The 17720-nt window shown below is 66.7% G+C and overlaps 1 protein-coding gene across 1 annotated transcript; it reads left to right on the top strand.

The window, feature by feature from the left end:
• Window positions 1-3: 3 nt before the first annotated feature.
• LOC147412763 (protein lin-7 homolog B) lies at window positions 4-10269 on the top strand (the record flags this gene model as incomplete). The annotated part of the gene is made up of 4 exons (XM_086481048.1): window positions 4-30; window positions 3029-3238; window positions 5151-5311; window positions 10248-10269. Coding segments are annotated over 4 exons (420 nt in total), but the record flags the coding sequence as incomplete, so codon positions are not given.
• Window positions 10270-17720: the final 7451 nt, after the last annotated feature.

Raw genomic sequence — 17720 nt, 5'->3', positions numbered from 1 at the left:
TTCGAAATCCGGGCCCATGCCACTGCCAAGGTACCCCAACCCCCACCCCTTGGCACCCCAAAACCCCCTGGGACCCCAAATCCCCTGGGACTCTCCCCAGCCCCCCCAAACTCCCTGGGACCCCCCCCTAAACCCCCCTGGGGCCTCGAAACTCTTTGGGACCCCCAAGCCCCCTCCCCTAGTGACCCCTGCGACCCCCAGCATCCCCAAACTCCCTGGGACCCCCCCCCAAACCCCCCCGGGTCCCCCCAAACCCTTTGGGACCCCCCCCAAGCCACCCCCCAGAGACCCCAATAATCCCCTGGGGACCCCAGTAACCCCCCAGGGACCCCAATACCCCCATTGGGGGACCCCAGTAATCCCCCCGGGGGACCCCAATCCCCCTCTGGGACCCCCCAGCCCCCCCCTCCCGCCTGGCCCAGGGCTGTCCCCGTCTCTCGCCCTCAGTGTCACCCCGTGTTCCCTCCTGTGTCCATCTGTCCCCTCCTTGTGGCCGTCTGTCCCCCCTGCGGGTGGCCGTCTGCTGTCCCTGTCCCCATCCCTGTCCCTGTATCGTGTGTCCCCCACCCCCCCGGGACCCCCCCCGTGTCCCTCTCTGTCCCCTGTCACCTCCCATTGTGTCCCCCCCCGTGTCCCCACGCTGTCGCTGTGTCCCTACACCCCACAAATGTCCCGTGTCCCTGTGCTGTCCCCGTGCACCCCCACACCCCCCCATCCACCCTGTCCCCCGTGTCGCCCCACGTGGCTGGCCCTGTGACCCCGACATGTCCCCGTGTCCCCCACATCCCAACAAGTCTCTGTGTCCCCTCGTGTCCCCACCTGCCCCCATCCAATGTCCCCATCCTCATGGACCCCCATGTCCCCCTGTGCCCCCCCCCCCGGTCCCCCCTATCTCCCCATGTCCCCTCATCACTCTATGATGTCCCTCTGTGTCCCCCATGTCCCCTCATCCCCCCATATCCCATTTCTGATGTCCCTCATGTCCCCACATCCCCGTGTCCCCCCATGTCATCGTGTCCCTCCTGTGTCCCCATGTGTCCCCATAAACCCGTGTCCCCATCTCCCATGTCTCCCCAATGTCCCCCCACGTGTCACCGTGTGCCCATGTCCCCTCCCATCTCCCAGGTCCCCTCCCATCTCCCATGTCCCCTCCCATCTCCCATGTCCCCTCCCATCTCCCAGGTCCCCTCCCATCTCCCAGGTTCCCCAATGTCCCCCCATGTGTCACCGTGTCCCCATGTCCCCTCCATCTCCCATGTTCTCATGTCTCATACCCTTCATGTCCCCACGTCCCTCATATGTCCCCATGTGTCCCCCTAAGCCTGTTTCCCTGTGTCCCCCCACCCCCCTCCGTACCCCATGTCCCCCCAATGTCCCCCATGTCCCTCTGATCCCCTCATGTCCCCCCCCATCCCATGTCCCCCCATCCCATGTCCTCATATGTCCCCATGTGTCCCCAGGCCCCGTGTGCCCACGTCCTCCATGTGTCCCCCATATCCCCGTATCCCCTCCAGTCCCCCCGTGTCCCCCTCTCCACGTTGCCACATGTCCCCCCCATCCCATGTCCCTCGTGTCCCCCGGATCCCTCATGTCCCCCCGTGCCCTCATGTCCCTCATATGTCCCCATGTGTCCCCAGAAGCCCCTATGCCCACGTCCTCCCATGTTCCCCCGTACCCCATGTCCTCACATGTGTCCCAGGTCCCCTCCATCCCCTCACGTCCTCCACGTTGCCCCCTGTCCCCCCCATCCCATGTCCCCCCCCATCCCCACGTCCCTCATATGTCCCCATGTGTTCCTCTAAGCCTGTTTCCCCATGTCCCCCCACCCCCCTCCGTACCCCATGTCCCCCAATGTCCCCATGTCCTCCCATGTGTCCCTGTGTCCCCGTATCCCTCTGGTCCCCCCACGTCCTCCACGTTGCCCACATGTCTCCAGACCTGCCGTGACTCCACGCACCCCTCCTGTGTCCCCGTGTCCCCCATGTCCCCACATCCCCCACACCTTCCATGTCCCCTCATGTCCCAATATACCCCCATATCCGTGTCCCTCTCTGTCCCCCAGGTCCCCAAGTCCCCCCAGGTCCCCCCATACCTCTCATGTCCCCATATACCCCCATATCCATGTCCCATTCTGCCCGCCCATGTCCCCCCATACCCCTTCCCCCTCTGCCCCCCCGTCCCCAAGTCCCCCCAGGTCCCCCGTATCCGTGTCCCCCAGGTCCCACGTCCCCCCAGGTCCTCCCATACCCCTCCATGTCCCCACATCCCCCACACCTTTCCATGTCCCTCCATGTCCCCATATACCCCCCATATCCATAGCCCACTCTGCCCCCCAGGTCCCCCATATCCATGTCCCCCTCTCCCCTCCAAGTCCCCAAGTCCCCCCCAGGTCCCCCCATACCCCTTCCCCCTCTGCCCCCCAAGTCCCCCCGGGTCCCCCCATACCGGGTCCCCCATACCCCTCCATGTCCACACATCCCCCACACCTTCCATGTCCCCCCATGTCCCCGTATGCCCCCACATCCATGTCCCCCTCTGTCCCCCCTGTCCCCAAGTCCCCCCAGGTCCCCCCATAGCCCTTCCCCCTCTGCCCCTCCTGTCCCAAGTCCCCAAGGTCCCCCATATCCATGTCCCCCTCTGCCCCCCGTGTCCCCAAATCCCCCCCGGTGTTCCCCCATGACCGCTTCATGTCCCCACATCCCCCACACCTTCCATGTCCCCCCATGTCCCCCTCTGCCCCGCCATGTCCCCAAGTCCCCCTAGGTCCCCCCATACCCCTTCCCCCTCTACCCCCCCTGTCTTCAAGTCCCCCCAGGTCCCCCCATACTCCTTCCCCCCTCTGCCCCCCAGGTCCCCCCATACCGCTCATGTCCCCACATCCCCCACACCTTCCATGTCCCCCCATGTCCCCATATGCCCCCACATCCATGTCTCTTCTGCCCCCCATGTCCCCAAGTCCCCCTGGGTCCCCCCATACCCCTCCAGGTCCCCACATCCCCCATGTCGTGTGTGTCCCCCCCCTCGCCAGGCGACGGTGGCCGCCTTTGCGGCCAGCGAGGGCCACGCTCACCCGCGGGTGGTGGAGCTCCCCAAAACGGAGGAGGGGCTGGGCTTCAACATCATGGGGGGCAAGGAGCAGAACTCCCCCATCTACATCTCCCGCGTCATCCCGGGGGGGGTGGCCGACCGCCACGGGGGGCTCAAGCGCGGGGACCAACTCCTCAGCGTCAACGGCGTGGTGAGTCACCCCCCACCCCCCCAAAAAAAAAGGGATTTGGAAGGGGTTTGGGGGGTTATTGGGGGGTCTGGAGGGGGGTTGAGGGGGTTATGGGGGGGTTATGGGGGGGTCTGGAGGGGGTTTGAGGGGGGTTATGGGGCTCTGGAGGGGGTTTGAGGGGTTATAGGGGGTCTGGAGGGGATTTGAGGGGGGTAATGGGGATCTGGAGGGGGTTTGAGGGGGGTTATGGGGGGCTGGAGGGAGTTTGAGGGGGGTTATGGGGGGCTGGAGGGAGTTTGAGGGGGGTTATGGGGGTCTGGAGGGGGTTTGAGGGGTCTGGAGGGGGTTTGAGGGGGGCTACATGGTGTTTGGTGGGGGCTGGAGGGGTTTTGAGGGGGGTTATGGGGCTCTGGAGGGGGTTTGAGGGGGGTTATGAGGGGGGCTGGAGGGGGTTTTTGGGGGGGTATGTAGGGCTGGAGGGTGTTTGGGGGGTGCTACAGCGTGTTTGGCAGGGGCTGTGGGGATATGGGGGGCTGGAGGGTTTTGAGGGGGTTATGGGGCTCTGGAGGGGGTTTGAGGGGGTTATGGGGGGGTTGGAGGGGTTTTGAGGAGGGGTATGTGGGTCTGGAGGGGGTTTGGGGGGCTACAGGGTTTTGTGGGGGGGGTTATGGGGGGCTGGAGGGGTTTTGAGAGGGGTTTTGGGGTGTCGAGGGGATTTGGGGGGATTACAGAGGATTTGGAGGGGTTTTAGGGGGGTAGAGGGGGCTTGGAAGGGGTTGGAGGGGGACTTTGGGGGGGTTATAGGGCTATTTGGGGGGCTACAGGCGAGGGTTTTGGGGTGTCAGTGCCATTTCTGGGGTGTCAGAACTGGAGATTTTGGGGGCGCAGCATAGGTTTTTGGCGTGCAGAGCCGGGTTTTGGGGTGCAGCAAAACATTTGGGGGCACAGCGAGGGTTTTGGCGTGTCGGTGCAGGGTTTTGGGGTGTCAGAGCAGGGGAATTTTGGGGGCACAGTGCAGTTTTTGGGGCACAGCACAGGCTTTGCAGGGGTTTGGGGGCGACAGATGGGGTATTTGGGGTGTCGGTGCAGGGTTTTTGGGTGTCAGAGCAGAGGATTTGAGAGGGCAGCAGGAGATTATGGGGTGCAGAGCAGCATTTTGGGGTACAGTACTGGCTTTGCAGGGGGTAGGGGAGCAGAGCAGGGGTTTTTTTTGGGGGTGCAGCACACCATTTGGGGGGCACAACCAAGGGGTTTGGGGTGTCGCTGCAGGTTTTGAGGTGCAGAGCAGGGGATTTGGGGGAGCAGCAGAGGATTTGGGGGGGCACAGCAAGGGATTTTGGGGTGCAGCAGCAGCTTTGCATGGGGTAGGGGTGCAGAGCCGGGTTTTAGGGAGCAGCACAACATTTGGGGGCGCAGCCGAGGGTTTTGGGGTGTTAGTGTCGGTTTTTGAGGTGCAGCACAGGCTTTGCAGGGTTTAGGGGTGCAGAGCAGCGCATTGGGGTGCAGAACAGGGTTTGTGGGCGCAGCCAAGGGTTTTGGGGTGTCGGTGCAGGTTTTGGGGTGCAGAGCAGGGTTTTGGGGGGCAGCACAAAGTTTGGGGCACAGCCAAGGGTTTTGGGGTGCCGCTGCAGGTTTTGGGGTGTCCGAGCAGGGGATTTTGGGGAGCAGCACAGGCTTTGCAGCGGGTACGGGAGCAGAGCAGGGGTTTGGGGTGCAGCCGAGGGTTTTGGGGTGTCAGGAGGGGATTTTGGGGGTGCAGCAGCGTTTTTAGGGCCTCTGCAGCCCGTCGGGCTCCCGCGGAGGGGCGGCACAGGCCGCCCGGGGCTTTTGCGGGGGCGTCGAGGCGTTGGGGGGATTGGGGGCGGTTTGGGGGGGGTGGGTGGCGGTTTGGGGGGGGCGCGGGTGGGGTTTTGGGGTGCTGACGGGCTGCCAGAGCGTGGAGGGGGAGCAGCACGAGCGGGCGGTGGAGCTGCTGAAGGCGGCGCAGGGCTCGGTGAAGCTGGTGGTGCGCTACACGCCCCGCGTGCTGGAGGAGATGGAGGCGCGCTTCGAGAAGCTGCGCACCGCCCGCCGCCGCCAGCACAACAGCTACTCGTGAGCACCCCCAAAACCCCCGCGCCCCAAAACCCCCGCGCCCCAAAACCCCCGCATCTCAACCCCCCAAACCCCCGCGGCCCCAAACCTCCTGTGCCGCAACATCCTGAAAGCCCCTGAAGCCCCCCAAGTCCTGGAAACCCCCAAGTCCTGAGAGCCCCAAAACCCCCGCGCCCCAAAACCCCCGCGCCCCAAAACCCCTGCGCCCCAAAACCCCCGCATCTCAAACCCCCAAAGCCCCGCGGCCCCAAACCTCCTGTGCCACAACATCCTGAAAGCCCCTGAAGCCCCCCAAGTCCTGGAAACCCCCAAGTCCTGAGAGCCCCAAAACCCCCACGCCCCAAAACCCCCGCGCCCCAAAACCCCTGCGCCCCAAAACCCCCGCATCTCAAACCCCCAAAGCCCCGCGGCCCCAAACCTCCTGTGCCACAACATCCTGAAAGCCCCTGAAGACCCCAAGTCCTGGAAACCCCCAAGTCCTGAGAACCCCAAAACCCCCGCGCCCCAAAACCCCTGCATCTCAAAGCCCCGCGGCCCCAAACCCCCTGTGCCGCAACATCCTGAAAGCCCCTGAAGCCCCCCAAGTCCTGGAAACCCCCAAGTCCTGGAAACCCCCGAGTCCTGAGAACCCCAAAATCTGCACCCCAAAAACCTGCACCCCAAACCCCCCTGCACCCCAAAACCCCCGCATCTCAAACCCCCAAACCCCCGCGGCCCCAACCGCTGCGTCCCCAAACCCCCTGTGCCGCAAGGTCCTGAAAGCCCCTGAAGCCCCCCAAGTCCTGGAAACCCCCGAGTCCTGGAAACCCCCGAGTCCTGAGAACCCCAAAATCTGCACCCCAAAAACCTGCGCCCCAACCCCCCCTGCACCCCAAAACCCCAGCATCTCAAACCCCCAAACCTCCTGCGCCGCAACATCCTGAAACCCCCCGAAGCCTGAAACCCCCAAGCCCTTGTGCCCCGAAGTCATGAGAACCCCCAAAACCTGCACCCCAAAACCCTGTACCCCAAATCCACGCACCCCAAAACCCCCACGCCCCAAACCCCCACATCTCAAACCCCCAAACCCCCGCGGCCCCAAACCTCCTGTGCCGCAACATCCTGAAAGCCCCTGAAGCCCCCCAAGTCCTGGAAACCCCCAAGTCCTGGAAACCCCCGAGTCCTGAGAACCCCAAAATCTGCACCCCAAAAACCTGCGCCCCAAACCCCCCGCACCCCAAAACCCCCGCATCTCAAACCCCCAAACCCCTGCGGCCCCAAACCTCCTGCACCGCAACATCCTGAAACCCCCCAAAGCCTGAAACCCCCAAGCCCCTGTGCCCCGAAGTCATGAGAACCCCAAAACCTGCACCCCAAACCCCTGTACCCCAAAACCCCTGCGCCCCCAAGTCCACGCACCCCCAAACCCCCTGCGTCCCAAACCTGCCACGTCCCAAACCCCTGTGCTGCAACGTCCTGAAAAGCCCCCAAAGTCCTGGAAACCCCCAAATCCTTGCAGTCCCCCGAAACCCCACACCCGAAAACCCTGGCACCCCCAAATCCACACACCCCAAGCCCCTGCGCCCCAAAACCCCCGCATCTCAAACCCCCAAACCCCCGCGGCCCCAACCGCTGCGGCCCCAAACCCCCTGTGCCACAACATCCTGAAACCCCCTGAAGCCCCCAAAGTCCTGGAAACCCCCAAGTTCTGCACCCCAAAAACCTGTGCCCCCAAGTCCCCACGCCCCAAAACCCCCGCGCCCCAAAACCCCCGCATCTCAAACCCCAACCCCCCCACGTCCCCAACTGCTGCGGCCCCAAACCCCCTGTGCCGCAACATCCTGAAACCCCCTGAAGCCCCCCAAGTCCTGAGAACCCCCAAAACCTGTACCCCAAAACCCCTGCACCCCCAAATCCATGCGCCCCAAACCCCTGCCTCCCAAAACCCCCGCGTCCCAAACCCCAACCTCCTGCGTCCCCAAACCCCTGCACCACAACATCCTAAAAGCCCCCAAAGTCCTGGAAACCCCCAAATCCTTGCAGCCCCCAAAACCCCTGCGCCCCAAAACCCCCATGTCCCCAAACCCCCTGTGCCGCAATGTCCTGAAAGCCCCTGAAGCCCCCCAAGTCCTGAGAACCCCAAGTCCCCGCGCCCCAAAACCCCCGCGCCCCAAAACCCCCGCGCCCCAAAACCCCCGCGCCCCAAAACCCCCGCGCCCCAAAACCCCCGCATCTCAAACCCCAACCCCCACACGTCCCCAACCGCTGCGGCCCCAAACCCCCTGTGCCGCAACATCCTGAAACCCCCTGAAGCCCCCAAAGTCCTGGAAACCCCCAAGTCCTGAGAACCCCCAAAACCTGTACCCCAAAACCCCTGCGCCCCCAAATCCATGCGCCCCAAACCCCTGCCTCCCAAAACCCCCGCGTCCCAAACCCCAACCTCCTGCGTCCCCAAACCCCTGCACCACAACATCCTAAAAGCCCCCAAAGTCCTGGAAACCCCCAAATCCTTGCAGCCCCCCTAAACCCCCGGGCCCCAAAACCCCTGCACCCTCAAATCCACGCACCCCAAAAACCTGTACCCAAAATTCACGCACCCCCAAATCCACACGCCTCCAAACCTGTGCATCCCAAACCCCTGCACCGCAACGTCCTGAAACCCCCCAAAGCCTGAACCCTCCAAGCCCCTGTGCCCTGAAGTCCTGAGCAACCCCAAAACCCTGCACCCCAAAACTCCTGCACCCCAAATCCACGCACCCCAACCCCCTGCGCCGCAACGTCCTGAAAGCCCCTGAAGCCCCCAAAGTCCTGGAAGCCCCAAATCCTTGCAGCCCCCCCCCAAATCTACATGCACCCCAAAACCCCTGCGCCCCTAAATCCTGAACCCCCCCGAATCCTTGTGTCCCAAAATCCTGACACCACCGATCCTTGCACCCCAAAAAATTCCTGCATCCCCCAGACCCTGACACCCCCGAAGTCTGGGAAACCCTCGAAGTCCTGGAACTCCCTCCAAGTCCCAAGAACCCCCAAATCCTTGCACCCCCAAACCCAACCCAGCCCTCTTAAACTTGCCTGAGCCCCCCCAAACCCACCCCAGCAGCCCAAAACCTCCCCCTGCACCCCCAAACTTGCCTGAGATCCCCCAAAACCCACCTCAGCCTTCCAAAACAGCCCGGCACCCCCCAAAACCCAACCCAGGCCCCCCCAAAACCTGCTTGAGACCCCCCAAAACTCATGTCAGCCCCTCAAAACAGCCAGTCCCCCCAAACCCCAACCCAGCCCCCCAAAACAGCCCGAGGCCCCCAAATTCTGCCTGAGCACCCCCAAAACCGACCTCAACCGCCCCAAACCTGCTTGAGACGCCCCCAAACCCGAGCCAGCCCCCCCATAGCTTGCCCAAGACCCCCCAAAACCCAACCCAGCCCCCCCAAACCTGCCTGAGACCCCCAAACTTACCTCAGCCCCCCCAAAACAGCCCGACACTGCTCAAACCTGAGCCAAAACCCTGAAACTCAAACCCAGCCCCCCAAAACACCCTGAGCCCCCCCAAAATCTGCCTGAGCCCCCCCAAACCCACCTCAACCCCCCCAAATCTCCTTGAGACCCCCCTAAAACCCACCTAAGACGCCCCCAAACAGCCGAACACCCCACAAACCCGAACCAGCCCCCGCAAACCTGCCCGAGACCCCCCAAAACCCACCTCAGTCTCCCCAAAACAGCCCAACATCTCCCAAACCCGAGCCAGCCCCCCAAAACAGCCCAACACCCCTCAAACCCCAACCCAGCCCCCTCCAACCTGCCCAAGACCCCCCCAAACCCCACCCCAGCCCCCCCAAACCGGCCCAAGACCCCCTCAAAACCCACCTTGGCCCCCCAAAACAACCCAATACCCCCCAAACCCCAACCCAGACCCCCCAAAACCCACCTAAGTCCCCCCAAAAGAGCCCAACACCCTCAAACCCCACCTCAGCCCCCCCAACAATGCCCAAGACCCCCCCAAAACCCACCTCAGCCCCCCAAAACAGCCCGACACCCCCCCAAACCCCAACCCAACCCCCCCAAAAACACCCTGAGACCCCCCAAAACCTGCCTGAGACCCCCCAAACCCCACCTCAACACCCCCAAAACTGCCCAAGACCCCCCCAACCCCAAACCAGCCCCCCCAAGCTGCCCAAGAGCCCCCAAAACAGCCCAACACCCCCCAAACCCAAACACCCCCCCCACATGCCTGAGACCCCCCAAACCCCACCTCAGCCCCCCCAAACCTGCCCAAGACCTCCCCCAAAACCCACCTCAGTCTCCCCAAAACAGCCCAATACCCCTCAAATCCGAGCCCATACCCCCCAAACCTGCCCAAGACCCCCCAAAACCCACCTTGGCCCCCCAAAACAGCCCAATACCCCCAAACCCCAATGCAACCCCCCCCAAAACAGCCTGAGTCCCCCCAAAACCTGCCTGAGACCCCCCAAAGCCCACCTCAGCCCCCCAAAACAGCCCAACACCCCCCAAACCCCAACCCAGCACCCCCCAAATCTGCCTGAGACCCTCCAAACCCCAACCCAGCCCCCCCAAAACCTGCCCGAGACCCCCAAAAAACCCACCTCGGCCCCCCAAAACAGCCCGACACCCCCCAAACCCCAACCCAACCCCCCCCAAACCCCCTGAGACCCCCCCCAAACCTGCCCGAGACCCCCCAAACCCCAACCCAACCCCCCCCAAACCCCCTGAGACCCCCCCAAACCTGCCCGAGACCCCCCAAACCCCACCTCAGCCCCCCCAAACCTGCCCAAGACCCCCCCAAAACCCACCTCAGCCTCCCAAAACAGCCCGACACCCCTCCAAACCTGAGCCAGCCCCCCCCCCCAAATCTGCCTGAAACCCCCAAACCCCAGCCCAGCCCCCCCAACCTACCCCTGCCCCCCTCCCCTTCACTGACCCCCCCAATTTCACCCCACAGGTCGCTGGAGTCGAGGGGGTAGAGCCCCCCCCGGGCCCCCCAGGACCCCCCCAGGACCCCCGGCCCCCCCCCCCGGCCCCCCCTCTGTATATTTGGGTTATTTATGGGGCGCAGCCCCCCTGTACAGTATTTATTGGCCCCCATTGAAAGCTGGGCGTGTGTCACGCGTGTGTCAGGCGTGTGTCACGCGTGTCAGGCGTGTGTCATGGGGAGGTGGGGGACACACGGGTGGGAGGTGGGGGACACGCATGGGGGGTGTGGGGGATGTGTGGGAGGGGAAGGACATGTGTGGGAGGCGGGGACACGCGTGTGGGCTGTGGGGGACACGCGTGTGGGAGGCGGGGACGCGTGTGGGGGACGTGTGGGAGGGGGAGGACACGTGTGTGGGGTGTGGGGGACACGCGTGTGAGAGGCGGGGACACGCGGGTGGGGTGTGGGGGACACGCGTGTGGGACACGACACGCAGGTGGGGTGTGGGGGATATGTGGGAGGGGAAGGACACGTGTGGGAGGTGGGGACACGCGTGTGGGGTGTGGGGGACACACGTGTGGGGGACATGTGGGAGGGGAGGACACGTGTGTGGGGTGTGGGGGACATGCGTGTGAGAGGCGGGGACATGCGGGTGGGGAGTGGGGGACACGCGGGTGGGGTGTGGGGATGTGTGGGAGGGGGAGGACATGTGTGTGGGAGGCGGGGACGCGTGTGGGGGACACGCGTGTGGGACGCGGGGACACGCAGGTGGGGTGTGGGGGATGTGTGGGAGGGGAAGGACACGTGTGTGGGAGGCGGGGACGCGGGTGGGGTGTGGGGGACGCGGGTGGGATGCGGGGACACGCGTGTGGGGTGTGGGGGATGTGTGGGAGGGGAAGGACACGTGTGGGAGGCAGGGACACGCGTGTGGGGTGTGGGGGACATGTGGGAGGGGGAGGACACGCGTGTGGGAGGCGGGGACACGCGTGTGAGGCATGGGGGACGTGTGTGGGGGACGTGTGGGAGGGGGAGGACACGCGTGTGGGAGACGGGCACACGCATGTGGGGTGTAGGGGACACACGTGTGGGGTGTGGGTGACTCGTGTGGGAGGTGGGGAACGTGTGGGAGGGGGACGACACACATGTGGGAAGCAGGGACACGCGTGTGGGGTGTGGGGGACACGCCTGTGGGAGGCGGGGACACGTGTGTGGGGGACGTGGGGGGGGCACACGTGTGGGAGGCGAGAGACGCGTGTGGGCAATGCGTGTGTGGGCGGTGGAGGACACGCGTGGGGGACGCGTGTGGGGGGATGCCGTGGGGGGGGGGAGGTGGGGACATGTGGGAGGCAGGAGACACACGTGTGGGAGGTGGGGGAGACACGTGTGGGGGACGCGTGTGGGGTGTGGGGGACACGTGTGGAAGGCGGGGGACATGTGGGTGATGTGTGTGAGAGGGGGAGGACACGTGTGTGGGGGACACCATGTGGGAGGTGGGGACACACGTGTGGGGTGTGGGGGACACGCGTGTGGGAGGCAGGGGACACGCGTGTGGGCGATGCGTGTGTGGGAGGTGGAGGACACGCGTGGGGGAGACGTGTGGGGGGAACACCATGTGGGAGGGGGAGGACACGCATGTAGGAGGTGGGGGCACGTGGGAGGCAGGGGACACATGTGGGAGGCAGGGACACACGTGTGGGGTGTGGGGGACACGTGTGTGGGAGGTGAGGGACATGTGTGTGGGTGATGTGTGTGTGGGAGGTGGAGGACACACATGTTGGAGGCAGGGACACGTGTGGGAGGTGGACGACACGTGTGGGAGGTGGGAGACGCGTGTGGGGGACACGTGTAAGTGGCGGGGGACACGTGGGAGGTGGGGGAGACGCATGTAGAGTGTGGGGGATGTGTGTGAAGGGGGAGGACACGTGTGTGGGAGGCGGGGACACGTGTGGGAGGTGGGGGACACGTGTGGGAGGTGGGGGACACGTGTGGGAGGTGGGGGACACATGTGGGAGGTGGATGTGTGGGAGGTGGGGACACTCGTGTAGGGTGTGAGGGACACGCGTGTGGGTGGACATCTGTGTGGGCGATGCGTGTGTGGGGGTGGGGGACACGTGTGGGAGGCGGGGGGCGTGCAGGCGGTGGGGTACACGTGTGTGGGCAATGCACGTGTGGGAAGTGGGGGACATGCGTGTGGGAGGTGGGGCATGCGTGTGGCAACACGCGTGTGTGGGAGGCAGGGACACACGTGTGGGAGGCGGGGACACACGTGTGGGAGGTGGGGGACACACGTGTGGGTGATGTGTGTGGGAGGTGGGGCATGCGTGTGGCAACACGCATGTGTGGGAGGCGGGGACACGTGTGTGGGAGGCGGGGACACGTGTGGGAGGTGGGGGACACGCGTGTGGGTGATGTGTGTGGGAGGTGGGGCATGCGTGTGGCAACACACGTGTGTGGGAGGCGGGGACACGCGTGTGGGAGGAGGACACGCGTGTGGGTGATGGGGTACATGCGTGTGGGAGGCGGGGACACGCGCGTGGGAGGGGAAGGACACGTGTGTGGGGTGTGGGGGACACGCGTGTGAGAGGCGGGGACACACGTGTGGGAGGTGGGGGACACGCGTGTGGGTGATGTGTGTGGGAGGTGGGGCATGCGTGTGGCAACACGCGTGTGTGGGAGGCGGGGACACGCGTGTGGGAGGCGGGGACACACGTGTGGGAGGTGGGGGACACGCGTGTGGGTGATGTGTGTGTGGGAGGTGGAGGATGCGTGTGGCAACACGCGTGTGTGGGAGGCGGGGACACGCGTGTGGGAGGAGGACACGCGTGTGGGTGATGGGGTACATGCGTGTGGGAGGCGGGGACACGCGTGTGGGAGGTGGGGGACACGCGTGGGGGTGACGTGTGGGAGGCAGGGACACGCGTGGGGGGGACACACGCGTGGGGGTGACACGTGGGGGAGGTGGGGGACGTGTGGGGGAGGGGGAGGACACGCGTGGGGGCGGCGGGCGCGTGACGGCGGCGCTGGGTGGGGGCGTGGCCCTGCCTCCGTGACGACACGCGTGGCGGGGGCGGGGCCGTCTCCACGGCAACGCGCGGGGGTGACTGGTCCATCGCTATGGCAACGTGTGTGTGTGTGGGGGGGTGTCCCGTTTCCATGGCGACACGCGTGGAGGGGGCGGGGCCGTCTCCATGGTGACACGTGAAGGGGGCGGAGCCGTCCTTATGGTGACACGGAGGGGGGGGGGGGGGGCGGAGCCGTCTCCATGGCAACACCCACGGAGGGATGGTCCATCCCTATGGCGACATGCTGGGGGGAGGGGGGGGGGGGGGTGTGTCCAGTCTCCATGGCAACACGCGTGCGCGGCCGCCCCCCCCCCCCCCACGCCCGATGACATCACCCCAGCGCCGGCCCCGCCCCTCGCCGCCTCCTATTGGCCGCTCGCGCTGCCGCTCCCCCCTCCCTCCTCCCCCCCCCCTCCCAACCCGCGCGGGGGCGGGGCCCCGGGCTCCGCCGGACCTCAGGGCGCGCTCCCATTGGTCGACGCCGCCGTCTGTCAGCGCCGCTCTTAAAGGGCCCGCGCAGCCTTTGCGGGGCCGGCCGGGGGGGGGGGATTGGGGGTTCGGTGCCGGGGTTGGGGGGGGGGGGGGCGCAGCGGGCGGCGGCCGTGGGGCTCGGGCGGGCCCGGGGCGCTGCGGGGGCCTGAACGGGGGCGGGGGCGGCGGGCAGCGACCCCCCCCGGGGCCCCCTCCCCGCCGGGCCGCCTCCCTCAGCCGGAGCTGCCGCAGCGCCGCTCGCAGCCCAGGTAGGAGCCGGGCCTGAGCCCCCCCCCCCCCCGGACCCCCCCCGGCATCCCACACCCACCCACACCCACCCTCACCCCCCCCCCCAGGCACCCCCAGCCCATCCCCAGTGCATCCTCCAGTGGAGCCCCATCCCGCCCCCAGTGCATCCCCAGTGCACCCCAGCACCGCCCAGGGCATCCCCACTGCATCCCCCCATTGCACCCCTATTGCACCCCCATCCCGCCCCCTATTGCACCCCCAGTGCACCCCAGCACCGCCCAGGGCATCTCCAATGCACCCCCAGTGCATCCCCGTTGCACCCCAGCACCGCCCAGGGCATCCTCACTGCATCCCCCATTGCACCCCCAGTGCATCCCCAGTGGACCCCCATTGCACCCCCATCCCGCCCCCATTGCACCCCCAGTGCACCCCCCAACCCACCCCCATTGCACCCCAGCACCGCCCAGTGCATCGCCACTGCATCCCCCAATGCACCCCCATCCCACCCCCAGTGCATCCCAGCACGTCCCAGGGCATCCCCAGTGCATCCCCCCATCCCACCCCCATTACACCCCCATCCCACCCCCAGTGCACCCCAGCACCGCCCAGTGCATCCCCATTGCATCCCCCATTGCACCCCCATCCCCCCCCCCGCTGCATCCCCACTGCACCCCCCCATTGGCACCCCCCAGGCCCTTCTGCACCCCCAGTGCATCCTCCCGTGCACTCCCCACCCCGCCCCCGTTGCATCCCCTCTGCACCCCCGTTGCACCCCAGCATCCCCCCAGTGCACCCCCATTGCCTCCTCCAGTGCATCCCCCTACAACCCCCACCCCCGTTGCACCCCAGCACCTCCCAGTACACCCCCCAGTGCATGCCCATTGCCCCCCCATCCCACCACCCCCCAAATGGCACCTCCCAGGCCCCACTGCACCCCCCATTGCGTCCTCCCGTGCACCCCCCATCCCCACTGCACCCCTCCCGTCGCATCCTCCATCCCACCCCCATTGCACCCCGACACCCCCCGTTGCACCCCCAGACCCCCATTGCATCCCCCCAGCACCTCCCCTTGCACCCCAGCCCCCCGTTGCACCCCAGCCCCCCCATTGCACCCCCATTGTATCCTCCAGTGCATCCCCAGCCCCCCGTTGCACCCCCAGACTCCCATTGCACCCCCATCCCCCCCGTTACACCCCCATCCCCCCCATTGCACCCCCAGCCCCCCGTTACACCCCCAGACCCCCCACTGCACCCTTAAGTGCATCCTCCGTGCACCCACCCCCCACATTGCAACCCAGCGCATCCCCCCCCCGCAGCCCCAGTGCCCCCAGCACCCCCAGTGCATCCCCTTTGCACCCCAGCACCCCCCATTGCACCCCCCCGCTTCCCACCCCCATTGCATCCTCCAGTGCACCCCCCCTTGCACCCCCAGGCCCCCCATTCCGTGCGCCCCCCATTCCATCCCCATTGCATCACCCACTGCACCCCACCCCCCCCACTGCACCCAGTGCACCCCGATTAAACACCCACACCCCCCCCGCACCCTCCCCTCTCCCCACTTGCACCCCCAAACCCCCGGCCTTGAGGCCAGCACCCCAGCGCACCCCCAGACCCTATTGCACCCCCTCTTTGCACCCCCAGGCCCCACTGCACCCCCCAATAGCACCCCCCCCCGTTGCACACCCCAACTTTTTGCACCCCCAAAGCCGGCTGCCACCCCATCCCCCACCCTGGGGACCCTCCACACTCCCGGGACCATGCCCTCCCCCCGCACCCCCTCACTGCCTGCAGTGCACCCCATGGGCCCCCCCCGCGTGCACTGCGCCCCACTGCCCCCCCCCCGCAGGTGCTGTGCCCACCGCACCCCACTGCACCCCACACTGCACCCCATTGCACCCCTCACTGCATGCACTGCACCCACGGCACCCCATTGCACCCCCCACTGCATACATGGCACCCCCTTGCACCCCATTGCATAGCACCCCACACTGCATGCACTGCACCCCACGGCACCCCATTGCACCCCACACTGCACCCCATCACCCCCACGCTGCATGCACTGCACCCCACTGCACCCCATTGCATAGCACCCCTGACTGCATGCACTGCACCCCATCGCACCCCCTCACTGCACCCCATCGCCCCTACACTGCATGCACTGCACCCCATTGCACCCCCATAGCACTCTGCACTGCATGCACTGCACCCACTGGACCCCCCATTGCACCCCACTGCACCCACACTGCATACACTGCACCCTCACTGCACCCCATTGCACCCCTGCACTGCATGCACTGCACCCCATTGTACCCACACTGCACCTCACTGCACCCCCATGGCGCCCTGCACTGCATGCACTGTACCCACACTCCATGCACTGCACCCCACTGCACCCCCTCACTGCGTGCACTGCACCCCACTGCACCCCTGCACTGCATGCACTGCACCCCATTGTACCCACACTGCACCCCACTGCACCCCATTGCACCCCCATGGCACCCTGCCACTGCAGGTGCTGCACCCACACTGCATGTACTGCACCCCACTGCGCCCCACTGCACCCACACTCCATGCACTGCACCCCACTGCACCCACACTGCATGTACTGCGCCCCACTGCACCCCCACCCCATGCACTGCACCCCACTCTGCACCCCTCACTGCATGCACTGCACCCCACTGCACCCACACTGCATGTACTGCGCCCCACTGCACCCCCGCTCCATGCACTGCCCCCCACTGCACCCCTCACTGCATGCACTGCCCCCCACTGCACCCCTCACTGCACCCCCACCCCATGCACTGCACCCCACTGCACCCACACTGCATACACTGCACCCCACTGCCCCCCACTGCCCCCCCACTGACCCACTGCCCCCCACTGTGCCCCACTGCACCCCCCCCTGCCCCCCCTGCCCCCCACTCCCCCCCCCCCCACGCGCGCCCCCCTCCCCCCCCCCCCTTACCCCATCCCGCCCCCGCGCCCGCGCGCGCGTCGCACGAGGACACGCGTGTGGCACGTGGGGGCTCCCCCTCCCCCGCTGCCTCCCTGCAGGGGGGACCCCGGCGCTCGGGACCCCCCGCGGATTTGGGGGGGGGGGGGGACGGACACACACGACAGAGACACGGGACCCCCGGCCCTTGTGCCCCACACGTGTGGGGTGCTGGGGGGGGGGGGGGCAACCCCCCGGTGCAGGCAGGGGTGCAGGCAGGGGTGCAGGCAGGGGTGCAGGCAGGGGTGCAGGCAGGGTGCTGTGGACGGGGCTGCCCATCCCCTGGTGCAGGCAGGGGTGCAGGCAGGGTTGCAGGCAGGGTTGCAGGCAGGGCTGCGTGCATGGTGCTGCCCATCCCCCGGTGCAGGCAGGGGTGCAGGCAGGGGTGCAGGCAGGGGTGCAGGCAGGGGTGCAGGCAGGGCAGCGTGCGCGGTGCTGCCCGTCCCCCGGTGCAGGCAGGGGTGCAGGCAGGGGCGCAGGCAGGGGTGCAGGCAGGGCGGCATGCGCGATGCTGCCCGTCCCCCGGTGCAGGCAGGGGTGCAGGCAGGGGTGCAGGCAGGGCTGCGTGCACAGTGCTGCCCATCCCCTGGTGCAGGCAGGGCAGCGTGCGTGATGCTGCCCGTCCCCCGGTGCAGGCAGGGGTGCAGGCAGGGCGGCGTGCGCGATGCTGCCCGTCCCCCGGTGCAGGCAGGGGTGCAGGCAGGGCAACGCGCGCGGTCCCGATGGTGC

Source organism: Leptosomus discolor, unplaced genomic scaffold, assembly GCF_034619465.1.
Source record: "Leptosomus discolor isolate bLepDis1 unplaced genomic scaffold, bLepDis1.hap2 HAP2_SCAFFOLD_228, whole genome shotgun sequence".
In the NCBI taxonomy this organism is placed as follows: Eukaryota; Metazoa; Chordata; class Aves; order Leptosomiformes; family Leptosomidae; genus Leptosomus; species Leptosomus discolor.
This window is presented reverse-complemented; position numbering and strand designations above follow the sequence as displayed.